This window comes from Phacochoerus africanus, chromosome 8 (genome assembly GCF_016906955.1).
Source record: "Phacochoerus africanus isolate WHEZ1 chromosome 8, ROS_Pafr_v1, whole genome shotgun sequence".
Classification (NCBI taxonomy): domain Eukaryota; kingdom Metazoa; phylum Chordata; class Mammalia; order Artiodactyla; family Suidae; genus Phacochoerus; species Phacochoerus africanus.
The window spans coordinates 55,675,836-55,693,166 of record NC_062551.1 but is presented as its reverse complement, the minus strand read 5'-3'; the positions used below and the strand labels follow the sequence as shown (position 1 = coordinate 55,693,166).

Here is a 17,331-nt window from a genome sequence, read left to right as displayed (position 1 = left end):
AACAACAACAATAACAACAAAAGACAAAAAAAAAAAAAGAAAGACTGAAAGGATGGAGAAAGCCTGCTACATATCTGGGGAGCAGCCTCCCAGGAGGAAAGTTGAGCAGGTGCAAAGGCCCTGAGGCAAAAGCCTGCCTGATGGATGGTATCAGTGAAGAGGGGACAGCGGTTGGTGCAGAAGCGATTGCAATAGCCCGGGTGGGAGGTGATGAGGCCCGGATCGGGGTGACCTCCTGGGAGGAGAGAAAAGGTCAGATTCTTCTGGATCTGTTTGGGGGGATGGCTCGACAGGGTCTGCTGACCTCAGCTGGAGAGCGTGAGGAAAATAGGAGAATCAAGGATGACTCCACGGCTTTGTTTGGCCTGAGCAACTGGAAGGATGGAGCTGCCGTTTACTAAAACTGGGAAACCAGGAGGAACAGGTTTGCAGGGAACGATCAGGAGATTGGGTTTCAAACTGCTTAGCTGTGAGCACTGGCTTAGGGATGCTGAATCCACACTCCCAGGGGACATGCAATGTTAGTTTCCTGTGAGCTTTGGGTCACAACACCTTTATCAGTAGATCACCTGGCCTCAGGTTTGTTTCTGTTTAGACACCTTCTTTTTTTATTTTTTTGTCTTTTCTAGGGCCACACCCGCAGCATTTGGAGCTTCCCAGGCTAGGGATTGAATCGGACCTGCAGCTGCCGGCCTACAACACAGTCACAGCAACGTGGGATCCAAGCTGTGTCTGCAACCTACACCACAGCTCACGGCAACGCTGGATCCTTAACCCACTGAGCGAGGCCAGGGATCAAACCCGCAACCTCATGGTTCCTCATCGGACTCGTTAACCACTGAGCCACGACAGGAACTCCTGTTTAGACACTTTCGTATATGCATTGTTACAAAACAGAAACAGACTTGCAGACGGAGACCAGACTGGTGGTTGCCGAGGGGAGGGAGTGGGATGGAGGTTGGGGTGAGCAGGTGCAAACTATTTCATTTAGGATGGAGAGGCAATGAGGTCCTGCTGTACCGCACAGGGAACTCTACCCAATCTCTTGGGATAGAACAAGATGGAAGATGGCATGAGAAAAAGAACGCATATACATGTATGACTGGGTGACCTTGCTGTACAGCAGAAGTGGACACAACAGTGTAAATCAACTATAATTTTTGGAGAAGGGAAGGAAAGGAAGAATATATGCATTGCTGATTCATTCGCATTGCACCTGCGGCCAACAGCCCTACACCTCACGCCCAAAGGAAGCTCATGCAACACGTCTATTTCCCAAGAAAGGCAGATTAGGAACACAAGCCAGCACTTCCGTGCTATGCCAGGGGCGTGGGGGGAGCATTTTAAACAGCGAAATCACCATGAAAGCCCACAAAAAGGCAAAAACGTGAGGGTTTTTTTTTTTTTTTTTTTGGCTATTTCTTGGGCTGCTCCCGTGGCATGTGGAGGTTCCCGGGCTGGGGGTCCAATCAGAGCTGCAGCCCCCGGCCTACACCAGAGCCACAGCAACGCCAGATCCGAGCCGCGTCTGCAACCTACACACCACAGCTCGTGGCAACGCCAGATCCTTAATCCACTGAGCAAGGCCAGGGATGGAACCCACAACCTCATGATTCCTAGTCGGATGCGTTAACCACTGCGCCACGATGGGAACTCCAAAAACGTGTGTTTATCATATGAGAGCAGAACCAAGAAGGCAGAGCAGTGCTTTGTTCGACCTCGGCTGGCCGCGTGCACTCTGGTGGTTAGCACTTGCCCCACTCTGGGTGTGTCTGAGAAGGACCACAAAAGCCCCCGAGTATGGGTTTTGGAGTCACGGGCGGATTTTAGCGAAAAGGCAAGTTCTCGAATATCCGAAGATCCACTGCGAATGCGAGGGCGAAGGTCTCAGACATATCAAGGGTGACTCTCCTACCATCCCTGGTTCCCTTGGGGGAAACAATATGTTTGTGGGGTTTTTTGCCTTTTTTTTTTTTTTTTTGTCTTTTTAGGGCCTTGCCCGCGGCATATGCAAGTTCCCAGGCTAGCGGTTGAATAGGAGCTGCAGCTGCTGGCTAATGCCACAGCCACAGCAATGCTGGATCCATAACCCACTGAGCGGAGCCAGGGATTGTACTCGTGTCCTCAGGGGTACTAGTCAGGTTCCATACCACTGAGCTACAACGGGAACTCCTATGTTTTTGTGTCAAAACAAATATACCATGGAATACTACTCAGCCAGTGAAAAGAAGGCAATAATGCCATTTGCAGCAACAGGGATGGACTTAGAGATTCTCAAACTAAGTGAGGTAAGTCAGAAAAAGACAGCTATCATATGATATCACTTATAATGTGGAATCTACAGTATGACACAGGGAGTTCCCTTGTGGTACAGTGGGTTAAGGATCTGGTGTTGTCACTGCAGCAGTGTGGGTTTGATCCCTGGTTTGGGAAATTACAAATGCAGCAGGTGCTGTCCAGGAAAAAAAAAAAAAAACATATGACACAAATGAACCTGTCTACAAAACAGAAACAGACTCAGGCACAAGGAGAACAGATTTGTGGTTGCCAAGAGGGAGGGGGTTGGGGGAGAGGTGGAGTTGGGGGGGGGGGCTGGGGAGTGGTTAACAGGTGGGAGCCATTATAGAGAGAACGGATAAACAGCAAAGAAATCCCGCAGAGACAGGGCACTACATTCAATGACCTATGATAAACCGTAGTTGAACAAGAATATGTTTTAAAAAAGAAGGTATGTAGATGTATAGCTGAATCACTTCACTCTACAGAAGACATTAACACAACATTGTAAGTCAACTACACTTTGATCGATTGATTGATTTGTTTTCCTCTGGCTTTTTTTTTTTTTTTTTTCTTTTTAGGGCCGAACCTGAGGCATATAGAAGTTCCTTAACTCACTGAGCGAGGCCGGGGATTGAACCCGCACCCTCATGGATATTAGTTGGATTTGTTTCCACTGCGCCACAACAGGAACTCCAGAATGCCTGTATTTATATATTTGACTAATTCCCTTTACTGTGTACCTGAAACGAATACAGCATTGTAAGTCAATTCTACATCAATACAATTAAATTAAAAAAAAGTAATCAGACTCATGAGTTATCTAAGGAGAGCAAATACAAATAACCTACCACTTTATATTTATTAGAGGAATTCAAAACCTCCAGGATTTCTGTGGGGGCTCCGTGGGTTAAGGATCTGGTGTGGATCCCTGGCCTGGGAACTTCCATATGCCACGGGCACAGTCAAAAATTTAAAAATTAAAAATAATTAAAAATAAGAAATGAGTTCCCTTGTGGCTTAAGGGATTAAGAACTGGACTAGTTTCCATGAGGATGAGGGTTTGATGCCTGTCCTTTCTTAGTGGGTTAAGGATCTGGTGTCGCCACAAGCTGCAGCATAGGTCTCAGATGCAAACGTGGCTCGGATCCAGTGTGGCCGTGGCCATGGTGCAGGCCTGAAGCTGCAGCTCCCATTCGACCCTCAGCCCGGGTGTGGCTGTGTAAAAACCAAACAAAACCAAAAAACCCCAAAGATTAGCTGTGCATAGAGCAACAGGAAGAGTGCTCCCAATTACAACGGTGAAACTTAAAAGAATGACCATGCCAAGTGTTGGCGAAGGGGTGGGGCCCCTGGAACACAAACACACTGCTGGCGATAATGGGAAATGGTACAGCGAATTTAAAAAAATCTGGCAACTTCTTATAAAGTTCAACACACAGCTAATCTACTCTCCAGCAATTCGACATCTAGGTGTGTGCACAAGAGCAACGAAAACATACGTCCACCTAATGATTTGTGTATGAATGTTCACAGCCACATGATGTGTAATTGCCAGAAACCGGAAGCAACCCAGATATCCCGCAGTTGGTGGATGATAAACAATTTGGGATATTTCTATAGTGTAAGATACTGCTCGGGAACAAAAAGGAATGAACTATGGGAGTTCCCTGCGTGGCTCAGCGGTTAACAAACCCGACCAGGATCCATGAGGATACAGGTTCGATCCCTGGCCTCGCTCAGTGGGTTAAGGATCCCGCGTTACTGTGGCTGTGGTGTCGGTTGGCAGGTGTAGGTCTGATTCAACCCCTAGCCTGGGAACCTCTGTAGGCCGAGGGTGCAGCCCTAAGAAGAAAAGAGCAAAAAAAAAAAAGGGGGGGGGAATGAACTGTGTGTAGATAAGGGCAAAACCGTGGTTGAATCTGAAATGCGTTAAGCCAGGGAGGGAAGCCGAGCCTTTAGATGAGGTTCTTAAAAAGGCAGAGCCTTAGCGGCAGAAAGTAGATCAGCAATTGCCTGGGGCTGGGGTGGGGAGGGAGCATTTGCAAACACAAGGCAGCTTAAGGAGGGGAGCAGGAGGGTGAGAAAGTATTGTTCTATGTTTTGGTGACAGTTTACGAGATGGCATCCAATTTTCAAAATTTGACAAGCTGAATAATTAAAATGGATGGATTTTGTTTTATGCAATTTTTTTCTTTTTTTTTTTTTTCGTCTTTTGTCTATTTAGGGCCATGCCCGCGGCATATGGAGGTTCCCAGGCTAGGGGTCGAATCTGAGCTGTAGCTGCCGGCCTACACCACAGCGCATGGCATCACCAGATCCTTAACCCACTGAGCAAGGCCAGGGATCGAACCCGCAACCTCAGGGCTCCTAGTTGGATTCGTTTCCGATGTGCCACAACGGGAGCTCTCTGATAATGTTTTATTTAAAAATGAAAAAAGCACCATCTTTTTGTTGTTAATTTTTTGGCTGTGCTTGGGGTGTGTGGAAATTCCCCGGCCGGGGATCAAACCCTCACCACAACAGGGACAATGCTGGATCCTTAACCTGCTGTGCTGCAAGGAGAACGCCCAAAAAAGCACAGTTCTGAGCTAAAGAAAAAAACCAAAAGAATAAGCTATGTACTGCACCATCCATGACATAAATTAAAGGTACCTAAACAATATGCAATTTGTTTTGTGTACCAAATTATACATTGGCGTTCCCGTTGTGGTGGAGCGGAAACAAATCCGACCAGGAACGATGAGGTTTCAGGTTTGATCCCTGGCCTCACTTAGTGGGTTAAGGATCCAGCGTTGCCCTGAGCTGTGGTGTAGGCCACAGACGCGGCTGGATCCGGAGTTGCTGTGGCTGTGGTGTAGGTGGGCAGCTACAGCTCCGATCTGACCCCTGGCCTGGGAACCTCCATATGCCGCGGGAGCGGCCCAAGAAATGGCAAAAAGACAAAAGAAAGAAACAAGAAAACAAAAGCGGGAACTTGTAAGATCACTAATGATAACGTGCCCCCAACGAATTCCCCTCCCTCCATCTGAGGATTAAGAGCGACCTCACTGCGTTGATAAACACACAGAAAGGACCATCTACGCAGAGGGCTCTCGGGAGGGGTGATCGCCTACGTGAAAGCACCCAGCACACCGGGTACTCGGGGAGGGCTTACTAAGTGGCAGCTGTCATTAGCATTATTGCTGTTCTTGGGATTGGTGTCATGGTTATGAGGCTGCGTCTCCAAGGTGGCAGCTTGGTATTGGAGAGAATGGGAGGCAGCCGCCCAAATTCTTCCTGTGGAACAGAAAATAATGACATACCGGAGCTGGAGATGCCGACTGCCTGCAGGACCTTAATTCAAGACGGCCAGCCAGGTGGCGGGCGGAGCAGACAGCCCGCCTCCCTCCGTCGCCAGGGCCTCCGCAGCCACACGCCTTTTTCTTCCTGTTTTGGCCCAGGGGGATTTTACTCACAATGGGATTTGTGAAGGAAGGAATGTGGAGGCCGGTGGAGGAGGAGAGGAGGCCTAAAAGACCGGGGAAGGGACCCAGGCACAGAGAGAGAGGGGTGGCAGGGAGACAGCAATACTCCTGTCATCTGTTCGACAGGTAAAGTCCTGGCACTTGATGCTCCCAAGGCCCCCGTTGGGGGAATATGTGCTCCCATTTTATGAGACTGAAGCTCTACCTGCGGCGTGAACAAGACACCTTGCGCCCCCCTTTATAGACACGTAGACTGGGACTGAGCCAAAGCCACGGGTGCGTTGAACCCATCCAGGCTGATGAAACACATTCCTGGGTGTCCCCTCTGAGAAGGTGCTTGAGGGACCTCCCCCTCAAGTCTGGAGGGAGGGTCCAGACCGAGCTCGGCTGCTGCCCAGTGTGGGATTCCTTGAATGAGGAACTAGACTGGACTTGCCAGGCTGATGGGAATGATGGGCAGAGAAGCTTACACTTCCCTTCTAATAGACTCAATGTGAAGATAAGAGAAGCAGAGTTCCCGTCATGGCTCAGCGGAAACAATCCGACTCGGATCCTTGAGGACGCAGGTTCGATCCCTGGCCTCACTCAGGGGGTTAAGGATCTGGCATTGCCATGAGCTGTGGTGTAGGGGGCAGACATGGCTCAGATCCAGCATTGCTGTGGCTGTGGCATAGGGCTGGCAGGTGTAGCTCTGATTGGACCCCTAGCCTGGGAACCTCCATATGCCGCAGGTGCGGCCCTAGAAAGACCAAAAAAAAAAAAAATGAGAGGAGCATGGGATTAATAGATGCAAGCTATTGCCCTTGGAATGGATAAGCAATGAGATCCTGCTGTATAGCCCTGGAAACTCTATCTAGCCGCTTGTGATGGAGCAGGATGGAGGATCGTGTGAGAAAAAGAATGTACGTACGTATGTGTGTGTGACTGGGTCACTTTGCTGCACAGTAGAGAATTGACAGAACACTGTAAATCAGCTATAAGGGGGAAAAAAAATTGTAAAGAAAAAAGATGAGAGGAGTTCCCGTCGTGGCTCAGTGCTTAACGAATCCGACTAGGAACCATGAGGTTGCAGGTTCCATCCCTGGCCTTGCTCAGTGGGTTGGTTAAGGATCTAGCGTTGCTGTGGCTGTGGTGTCAGCTGGTGGCTACAGCTCTGATTCGACCCCTAGCCTGGGAACCTCCATGTGCTGTGGGAGCGGCCCTAGAGAAGGCAAAAAGACAAAAAAAAAAAAGAGATGAGAGAAGCAAGCAGGTTGTGAGAGGAGTGAGGAGGTCAGAGACACACCTCAGGCTTTTTTGGAGGAAGGAATAACGAAGCATAAAGTGGCCATCCCACAGAAATAAGATGCACCCCCTACCCCAGCCAGGAGTTGGTTCAGATGTCACGATTCACAGAGTCACATGGGCACCAAAGAGTCCTTCCCGCCTCTGTGGGGTGACAAATTGGTGCTATGGGTGGGAGTCTGGACAGGACTGCTTCCTTGTCAACTGAAAAAAATGCACAACCTAAAAGTGGAGAATTGGGGTTTTTTTTTTTCTTTTCTTTTCTTTCTTTCTTTCTCTCTCTCTTTTTTTTTTTTTTTTGCTTTTCAGGGCTGCACCCATGGCATGTGGAAGTTCCCAGGCTAGGAGTCGAATGGGAACTACACTGCTGGCCTACACCACAGCCACAGCAACTCAGAATCTGAGCTGCGTCTGCAACCTGCACTGCAGCTCATGGCAACTCCAGATCCTTAACCCACTGAGTGAGGCCAGGGATCGAACCTGAGTCCTCATGGATGCTAGTCAGATTCGTTTCAGCTGAGCCATGATGGGAACTCCCCGAAGCGTGGCCTTTTATTTTTTTCTTTTCTTTTCCACATGTTTGAAGCCATCTCTGGGGAGAATGCGTTGTCTCAGAAGAAAGAAAAGAAGCTGGGCCCTGGAGACAGCCTGTCTCTCAAGGGGTCTGGACAGGGGCCTGGGTGGATGGTGGAGCCACCCCAAAGACACGAAGGCCAGGGTCTGAGCACAGGTCCCTGGGGACAGATGGTGAGGTCGATCTGGACAGGCCAGGAAGCTGTTGGATGCTCAGACCTGAAGCTGGGGAGAGACCTGAGAACCAGCCTCCCCAGGTGACAGGTGAAACTGTCAGGTGTATGTAGTCAGCACAGAGGACGTGGCTTAGGATGGAGCCCTGGGAACGCCCTTGTTTGTATAGATACCTGTGGAGGAAAAAGGCCTATTCATGAAGGAGCCTGCAAGGGAGAGCCAGAAAAGTAGAGGAGAAACCAGAAGCACACGGAAGTCCCAGAAGGAAGCCGGGAGAGGAGGGGCTGGCTTGGTTGAATGCTGCCCAAAGGTTGAGTAAGCCAGGCACGGACAGGTGACCCTGAGGTTGCTCAATGTGGAAGTCTCTGGAGATTCCAGAAGGCTGTGGTTGTGGGCTGCAAGCAGGGAGTAGGTCTTCATGGAGAAGTTTGGGTGGGACGGATGGTAGAAAAACAGGGTAGTGACTGAGGGGATGCGGGGATGCTAGTTCTTTTTTTTTTTTTTTTAATTTTTTGCTTTTTTAGGGCCGCACCCACAGCATTGGAGGTTTCCAGGCTAGGGGTCCACTTGTAGCTACAGCTGCCGGCCTACACCACAGCCACAGCCACGCAGGATCCAAGCTGCGTCTGCGACATACACCCCAGCTCACGGCAACGCTGGATCCTTAACCCACTGAGCAAGGCCAGGGATCAAAGCCGCATCCTCATGGATCCTAGTGGGGTTCTTTAACTGCTGAGCCACAAAGGGAACTCCAGGATGCTTGTTCTGATTAAACTCTGTGGTCCCAGTATTACCTCAGTAGAGGATCAGGCACATAGGGTAGCTCAATCTTTTTTTTTTTTTTTTTTTTAAGGCATATGGAGGTTCCCAGGCTAGGGGTCAAATCGAAGCTGTAGCTGCCGGCCTACACCAGAGCCACAGCAACGCAGGATCCCGGCCGTGTCTGAGACCTACACCACAGCTTACAGCAACACTGGATCCTTAACCCACTGAGTGAGGCCAGGGGTCAAACCCGCAACCTCTTGGTTCCCAGTTGGGTTTGTTAACCACTGATCCACGACGGGAACTCCCTCAAGCTTTTTTTTTTTTTTTTAATTTGTATTCCCTTTTAATAATGGCAAGCTATGAAAAAAAAAAAACTTAGCACACCATCCTCGCCATGTTAAAGGGAAAATCTTCCTTTTTCATGGTGTCTGGCTGTGTAAATTACTGAAAAGAATATAGTATTCAGCCATGCCTTAAATGTTTGTGGAATGAATGAATGAACAAAGGAGATAGAGAATGAGAGTGAAGTGTCAAGATAAACTGAAACTATAGAAAAAAATGATTCTGTCATCTAAGTCAGCTTTGAAAATTTCTGCTTTTTAGGGCCGCACCCGAAGCATATGGAGATTCCCAGGCTAGGGGTCGAATCGGAGCTATAGCTTCGGCCTACACCACAGCCACAGCAACACGGGATCTGAGCCTTGTCTTTCACCTACACCACAGCTCATGGCAACATTGGATCCTCAACCCAGTGATGGAGGCTAGGGATCAAACCCACAACCTCATGGTTCCTAGTTGGATTCGTTAACTACTGCGCCATGACGGGAACTCCTGAACTGCAGACTTGAAGATGGTTCAAAAGGCTGGATTTTATGTTATGTGAGTTTTACTTCCAAAAACAAAGATAATGGCAGAGAGAATGAGAGAGAGGGTTTCTGTCCTAAATCTCTCTGTCACTTTCCCTTTTGCATGGAAATAGGTAAACCAGCCTTTTTGGTTGTTGTTGTTTGTTTTTGGGGGGGGCTTGTTTTTGTTTTTTGGGTTTTTGTGGTTTTTTTTTTTTTTTTTTGGCTTTGGGGCCACACCTGTGGCATATGGAGTTTCCCAGGCTGGGGGCTGAATCAGACCCATAGCTGTCAGTCTGTATCACAGCCACAGCAATGCAGGATCCAAGCCATGTCTGTGACCTACGCCACAGCTCACGGCAATGCTGGATCTTTAACCCACTGAGACAGGCCAGGGATCGAACCCACCTCCTCATGAATACTAGTCGGAGTTGTTTCCACTGTACCACAACAGGAACTCCAAACGGACCTCTTATAATAAGACTGGTGTTCTGAAAGCAGAGAGCTGAGCTGATTGTGCATTTAAAAATCCAGTGATGGAGTTCCCATCGTGGCTCAGCAGGTTACGAACCTGACTAGTGTTCACGACGGTGTGAGTTTGATCCCTGGCCTCGATCAGTGGGTTAAGGATCTGGCATTGCCATGAGCTGTGGTGTAGTTTGCAGATGTGGCTCGGATCCCACAATGCTGTGGTTGTGGTGTAGGCCAGCAGGGGTAGCTCCACTTCTTCCCCGAGCCTGGGAACCTCCATATGCTGCGGGTGCAGAGCTAAAAAGACAAAAAATAAAATAAAAATAAGAATAAAAAAAGAAATAATTCAATTAGGACCAGGCTTCCTCAGATCTTGGTTGAGAAACTGCTCTGTCTCACCTACTTTGAAATCTTTTTCTTTTCCTCCTCTTATGCCTCAGCTGCTCTCTGCCCTTGAGTTCCCTGCACCACTCGCTTGGGGAGGAGGCCCAGGTATTCATGGGCCCTGCCCTCCCTGAGGCTTCCTCCCCGGGGTCAGGATTAGAACTCAGCTCCCAGGTCACCTTGAGTCACTGGTCTCAGGGCTGCTGCTGGTTTGAAAAGGAGGTGGGGGAAGGAGAGGGGCCGGGTCTTCTCTCCAGAGCCATCCTGGGCCACCCCCTATCCCCCGCCCTCCCCGTCTGTAAAACTCGATTATGCATCCTTAGCCGAGAAAAGAGTTCCCACGGGATTAGAGGGCGCCCCACCCCCTGTCCTCTTTGTCCCCTTCCCTCGATCCGGAAATTGCGTGGGCTGGGACAAAGAGAGTTAAAAGCTGTGTCACCTGCGGGTCTGGGAGACAGACAGCCAGCAGGAGGGGGACAGGTGGAACAGCCATGACAGGTGGTTGAGAGGCCAGGTGGACAGTGGGAGACTTGACTGGCAGGGTGGCAGGCAGATGAAAGGACTGGCAGGTAGGTGGCCAGGCAGATAGCAGAGAGACCCGACAGGCTGAGATTGCCAACAGCCACGTGGAGGAACCGGCAGGCAGGCAGGCAAGGGACAGGCACAGGGAGAGCTGGGCGTGTGGACCTCCCTGTGGGGCTGCTGGCGGAAGGGACAGGGAGAAGGACGGGCCAAGTGGCATCTCTGAGAGGCCCCACCCTTTCCCCCAGAACCTGGAGGTGGCTCACCATGGGGTCCAGAATCTTTCTGCTCCTTTGTTTTATTGGTGAGTTTCCTGGGGTGGGTGGGGGATCCCTTGCTTCTCATGAAGATGCCTGGCACCGCGGAGGGGAAGGCGCTGCCTCTGTTCACTGCCATCTCCAGGGGTCCTGGGTACCTCTGTCTCCCTGGTCTTCTGGCCCATCCCCCCTCTCTGTCTCCCTGTATCTGTGTCTGTCCTTTCTCTCTCTCTGAATCTCCATTCCTTTCTTTTTTTTTTTTTTTGTCTTTTTGCTATTTCTTTGGGCTGCTCCCGTGGCATATGGAGGTTCCCAGGCTAGGGGTCCAATCGGAGCTGTAGCCACCGGCCTACGCCAGAGCCACAGCAACGCGGGATCCGAGCCGCGTCTGCAACCTACACCACAGCCAGCAATGCCGGACCGTTAACCCACTGAGCAAGGGCAGGGACCGAACCCGCAAACTCATGGTTCCTAGTCGGATTCGTTAACCACTGCGCCACGATGGGAACTCCTCCATTCCTTTCTTTAAGCATCTCTCTCTCTCTCTCTCTTCCTTTCTGTGTCTCTTTGGGTGTTTCACTATATATCACTGGATCTGTGTCTGCTTGCCTCTGACTCTCGTTTTTTTTTCTCTTGCCCTCTTTCTTTTTATTTATTTTTTTTATGTTTTAGCTTTTCAGGGCCGTACTCATGGCATATGGAGGGGTCCAATCCGAGCTACAGCTGCCAGCCTATGCCACAGGCACAGGCACAGCAATATCAGATCCGAGCCGCATCTGCGACCTACACCACAGCTCAAGGCAATGCTGGATCCTTAACCCACTGAGCGAGGCCAGGGATCAAATCCGCAACGTCATGGTTCCCGGTTGGATTCGTTTCCGCTGAGCCACAACGGGAACTCCTTCTCTTGCCCTGTTTCCGTATCTTTCTTGCTCTTTCTGTGTCTCTCGTTCCATCTGATCCACAATCTTTAGGGCTCTGACCTCATCTCTTGTCCGCTCCCGTCCTCAGGGCTCAGCCACGAGGCCAAAGAGAAGATTGTTAATGGCACGGAATGCGTCCCTCACTCGCAGCCTTGGCAGGTGGGGCTGTTTGAGGGCACCCACCTGCGCTGTGGGGGGGTCCTCATTGACCCCAGGTGGGTCCTCACGGCTGCTCACTGCAGTGGCAGGTAAGCCCCCACCTGGCTCCCTTCCTGGGGTGGCTGGAGGGAGGGTGTCAGGCAGGGGAGGGCTGGGGGAGGGGCTCACAGGAGCCAAGAGATGGTGCTGCAACAAGACGGTCCGAGGTTAGACAAGAAGCAGGATTTCCCGACAATGGGTCTGGAGCGGACCTGGGTTGGGGGCAATGGGGTGGAGTGCAGGGGAGGGTCCTGGAACCTGCCCACCCCTCCCCCATTCTCTGTGTCCCACTTCCTTCCCATATGGCACCTGTCACCAGCCCTGGCATCCCCTGACCCAGTCTGGGCCATGGGCCTATATCTGGCCCACACTCTTTGTGTGGCCTCAATGGCTACCTCTGGTACCTCTCTGGGCCTCAGTGGTCCCCCCTGTAAAATGAGGGGATTGGGCTTTGTAGGTCTGGTGCTCTAGATATTTTGGCAAAAGGGAAGTTTCAGACATGGAGGAGAGATTTGGGGACAGGGAGAGACAGAGCAGGACAGAGAGAATCCACTCACTGTTCACCCGTTCCTTTATTTATTTTTTATTTTATTTTTTTAATGCTTTTGAGGGCCACATCAGCAGCCTATGGAAGTTCCCAGGCTAGGGGTTGAATCAGAGCAATAGCTGCCGGCCTACACCACAGCCACAGCCACGTGGGATCCAAGCTGCGACTGTGACCTACACCACAGCTCACAGAAATGCCAGATCCTTAACCTACTGAGTGGGGCTAGGGATTGAACCTGTGTCCTCATGGATACTCGTCGGGTTCATTACTGCTGAGCCACAGTGGGAACTCCCCTGTTCGTCTGTTCCTTTGGTTGACAGTGCTGGGGGCCCAGGCCATCCGCTGGGTGGTGGGAACAGGGCAGTGAACAGGATGAAGTGGTGTCCCTGCCCCATGGGCATCGCCAGCTAAGAGCACCAGAGAGTGATACAGAGGCAGTAGCATGTTTAGGAGACGCAGGGCAAACACTAGACATGGGAAGAAGGCAACGGAGATGGAGACCAAGAGATGGGGGTTGGGGGGGTGGGGGAACAGGGCGTGAGCGAGAGGATGGCCATGGAGGCGCAGGGCAGTGGAGGGAGGCAGGGCGCCTGGGAATCTGCCTGCGGGACATCCCACCTGCCACCCGCTGAGCCGCTGTGCCCCCCAGCAGGTACTGGGTGCGCCTGGGGGAGCACAGCCTCAGCCGGCTGGACTTCACGGAACAGATCCGGCGCAGCGGCCTCTCCGTGACCCACCCAGGTTACCAGGGAGCCTTGAAGAGCCATGACCATGACCTCCGGCTTCTGCGACTGGGCACCCCCGTCCTCCAGACTTTCAGTGTCCGGCCCCTGCCCCTGCCAACATCCTGTGCGGCGGCTGGCACCGAGTGCCACATCTCAGGCTGGGGCACCACCAACCAGCCATGGAGTAAGGGGGGATCTGGGGTCAGGATGGGCAAAAGTCTGGGGTGTCAGGTGAGAGGTCAGGAGTCATGCCATCTCAGAGGGAGGCTGGGTAGAAGAAGGTCACACATCAGGATCATGCTTTGGGGTCTGGGATCAGGGGGCCTCTGGGGTCTTGGGAGTCAAAGAGGTTAGGTGGTTGGGTATAGCGTCAGAAGTCCTGGGTCCTGTGATTTGAGGACCGAGTGATGCCAGGGTCATCAGACAGCAGCAAAAGGCATATGTGAAGCCAGACCTCGGGGTCCTGGGCCATGGACTCTGCTGTTCGACATTGTAGGGTTGAGGTCGCGGGATCCAGATGTTGGCCACAATCTGAGGATGGACATGGGGCTTCTATCAGGGATCACTGGGCTGGGATGGGAAGCCAGAGGGTTTGGTGTGGGGACCTAGAAGTTAGAGGTCATGGAGTCTGAGACCAAATAAAATAGGGTCTGGGGTCACTTTGGTGGAGGGGCCAGTGGTTTAAAGGACACAGGGCTGAGGTTGGATGGTAAGGTAAAGACAAGGCATATGGGACCAGGGGACAGAGAAAAGACAGGAGGCCAAGCTGGGATCAAAGGGAAGTAAGAGGAGTTACCGAATCTGACTAGCAGCCATGAGGACGCAGGTTCGATCCCTGGCCTTGCTCAGTGGGTTAAGGATCTGGGGTTGCCGTGAGCTGTGGTGTAGGTAGCAGATGTGGCTCAGATCCTGCCTTGCTGTGGCTGTGGCTGTGGCTGAGGCCGGCAGCTGTAACTCCAATTCGACCCCTAGCCTGGGAACTTCCATATGCTGAGAGTGTGGCCATAAAAAAAAAAAAAAGTAGTAAGATTGCAGGTCAAAGATCACAGCAGCTAAGACCGAAGGCGGAGATCAGTTCTGGACTCCTTGTATCTGAGTCCTAGGCCAATGAAGGAGGACTGGGCCAATGAATTAAAGTCGAGGGCCACTGTGTACCTAAGCTGTGGATCTGAGATTTAGAGGTTCTAGGATTGTCTGGGAGGTCACAGGGAGAGGGAGGGGTAGAGACTCATATTGCGCTTCCTTGAGAAGAGGAATACCGCCCCCAAATTTGGGGGATCCTGAGGCAGCATCTTTCATGCGCAGGCGCGTTCCCTGACCGGCTCCAATGCCTCAACCTCTCCATCGTCTCCGAAGGCACCTGCCGGGCTGTGTTCCCGGGGAGAATTACCGACAACATGGTGTGCGCGGGCGGCTCTGCTGGGGAGGACGCCTGCCAGGTGAGCGGCTTCCAGCAACACCCAGGGCAGGAAGCAGGGGAGGGTGAACTGAGGGGGAGCGAGGACACATCAGGGAAAGGAAATGGGAGGCAGACGAGGTCACAACGCAGGAGAGGCACAGAAGGCGGGAGGGAGGGCCGGGGAATGGAGGACCGAGAGGGAGGAGAAACAGGGCAAGAAAGCTGGGTGGGGCACAGAGGGAGGGAGAGGAAGAGATCAAGAGAGGGGAAGGGGGAGGGAGAAGGGGGAGCCCGACCTTCGGAGCTCAGGCAGGTGACTTGGGCTCTCTCTAGTTCTGAGGTGTCCCCACAGCATCCTCCAGTCGGCTCTGGCGCTGGTCCAGGCCAGGATGGAGGAGGAGAGGGGGCTGGAGGACTCTCCCGCTCGTAGTTCGGCCACCTTATCCTCTTGGAGCCCCAGCCACTGTCCTGGAGAGATGGGTTTTTTGGTTTGTTTATTTTGTTTTGTTGTTTGTTTGTTTTTGCCTTTTAGGGCCGCACCTGTGGCATATGGACGTTCCCAGGCTACCAGTCGAATCCGAGCTGTAGCGGTGGGCCTACACCACAGCCACAGCAACACCGGATCCTTAACCCGCTGAGCGAGGCCACGGATTCAACCCACATCCTTATGGATACTAGTCGGATTCGATTTCGCAGTGCCACAAGGGGAACTGCTTTTATTTTTTAATTGTTTGATTTTTAATTTTATTTACTTTTTTTTTTTTCCTGGAGAGAACGCTTAAGGAGTCCCACTCTCCTTCTCTGGGATTGGTCAGTGGTGCCTGTGCTCTCTTCCCTCATTGGTCAGGGCCCAGCCATTATCCTGGATGTAGTCTCGCCCACCTTCGTTGGGATTGGTCATTGGCACCTTTGCCCTCTTCCCCCATTGGTTAGCGCCCAGCTGTCGTCCTTAAGGGAACCCTTAACCCTGCGTAGCATCCAGCCTTCTTTCCCTGGGACTGACCCCTAGGGACGCTCATTGCTGTTGTCCTCTGGGAACCTGGCTGTGTCTCTTTTTTTCCCTCTCTGATGAGGCTTGGAGCCACATTCCTCAAGACCTAGGAATGCGTTGGGGGAGACAGCGTCGGAGGAAGAAACTGGAACAGGATTTGTCCCATATTCAGGCCATTCTCCTTCTTCTGTTTTCCAGGGTGATTCTGGGGGCCCCTTGGTTTGTGGAGGAGTCCTTCAAGGTCTAGTATCCTGGGGGGCCGTGGGGCCGTGCGGGCAAGATGGCATCCCAGGAGTCTACACCAAAATTTGCAAATATGTGGACTGGATCCGGATGGTCATAGGGAACAACTGACCTGCTCCGTCTACCTTCCGGCCTCAGCTTGGGGGCCACTTTGACGCTCAGAAAGACAGATCAGAGAGGGTGTGGCTCTCCCTCGGGGGCCACGTAGCAATGGTGGAGGGAAAGTTACTTCTGTCTTTTTTTTTTTTTTTTGTCTTTGTTGTTGTTGTTGTTGCTATTTCTTGGGCCGCTCCCGCGGCATATGGAGGTTCCCAGGCTAGGGGTTGAATCGGAGCTGTAGCCACCGGCCTACGCCAGAGCCACAGCAACGCGGGATCCGAGCCGCGTCTGCAACCTACACCACAGCTCACGGCAACGCCGGATCATTAACCCACTGAGCAAGGGCAGGGACCGAACCCGCAACCTCATGGTTCCTAGTCGGATTTGTTAACCACTGCGCCACGACGGGAACTCCGGAAAGTTACTTCTAAAAGTGAAAATGAAACCAAGCAGCGCCCTGTGGGGCTTCTGGGAACGCATGCCCTTCTGTGCTACCCCCTCCCCCCCCCATTTCTTGTTTTTAGGAACTAAACTTCAGCCTCTATGACCTTCCCTGAGTTCCAAAAGTCAACTGCTAACCAGGAAAGGGAGGAGGTGCAGAGACACGAATGCATCCTGGGGGCAGGGTCGGGGTTCCTCCTCAAGGAATATACATAATGCTATCTGCAGAACTAAAACTCCCAACTACTGGAAGCTGTTAATGAAGCATTCTTTATTCTGAGGCCAGACCACTCAACACCAGCTTTGAAAACAATGCAAGCTCGCCTCTGCCCTGATCCTTATCTGGGGCCCTGTTTTTCACTCCTCACACTGTAAAACCCCCTCCCAATCTCTCCTGGGGTGCGGGGGGCCACAGTCTTTAAGGCATTAGCCTGCTAGGACCCTCCTAGGCCTAGCAAAGCAATAAAGCTATTTTTTTCACCTTTGCCCAAAACTCTGTCTCAAGTTTCTGTTCGGCACCGGTGAGCAGAGGCAACGGAAACAAAAATGCCTAGCATTTGGGTATGCAGGTTCGATCCCTGGCCTTGCTCAGTGGGTTAAGGATCTGGCATTGCCCTGAGCTGTGGTGTAGGCCATTGACTACAGCTTGGATTTGAACCTTAGCCTGGGAACTTCCATGTGCCACGGGTGCGGCCCTAAAAAGACAAAAAAAAATTAAAAAAATTAAAAAAAAGCCACAGCAGGAA

At 51.7% G+C, this 17,331-nt stretch overlaps 1 protein-coding gene and 1 non-coding gene across 4 annotated transcripts; one reads left to right on the top strand and one right to left on the bottom strand.

Moving 5' to 3' along the window:
- Positions 1-8,869: 8,869 nt before the first annotated feature.
- On the bottom strand, positions 8,870-9,012 carry LOC125134800 (small nucleolar RNA SNORA15). Its single transcript, XR_007136798.1, has one exon. It is a non-coding gene; the product is annotated as a small nucleolar RNA SNORA15 (small nucleolar RNA).
- Positions 9,013-10,658: 1,646 nt separating this feature from the next.
- On the top strand, positions 10,659-16,321 carry KLK12 (kallikrein related peptidase 12). Of its 3 annotated transcripts, none has more exons than XM_047792599.1 (5): positions 10,659-11,066; positions 12,031-12,190; positions 13,340-13,596; positions 14,718-14,851; positions 16,001-16,318. In XM_047792599.1, exons 1-5 carry the CDS (start codon positions 11,030-11,032, stop codon positions 16,154-16,156), a joined length of 744 nt encoding a protein of 247 aa, XP_047648555.1. In that variant the 5' UTR covers positions 10,659-11,029; the 3' UTR covers positions 16,157-16,318. The 3 variants fall into 3 exon arrangements, with proteins under 3 accessions (XP_047648555.1, XP_047648554.1, XP_047648556.1); XM_047792598.1 differs by having other exon boundaries at positions 10,663-11,066; positions 13,337-13,596; XM_047792600.1 differs by lacking the exons at positions 10,659-11,066; positions 13,340-13,596 and having other exon boundaries at positions 12,064-12,190; positions 16,001-16,321.
- Positions 16,322-17,331: the final 1,010 nt, after the last annotated feature.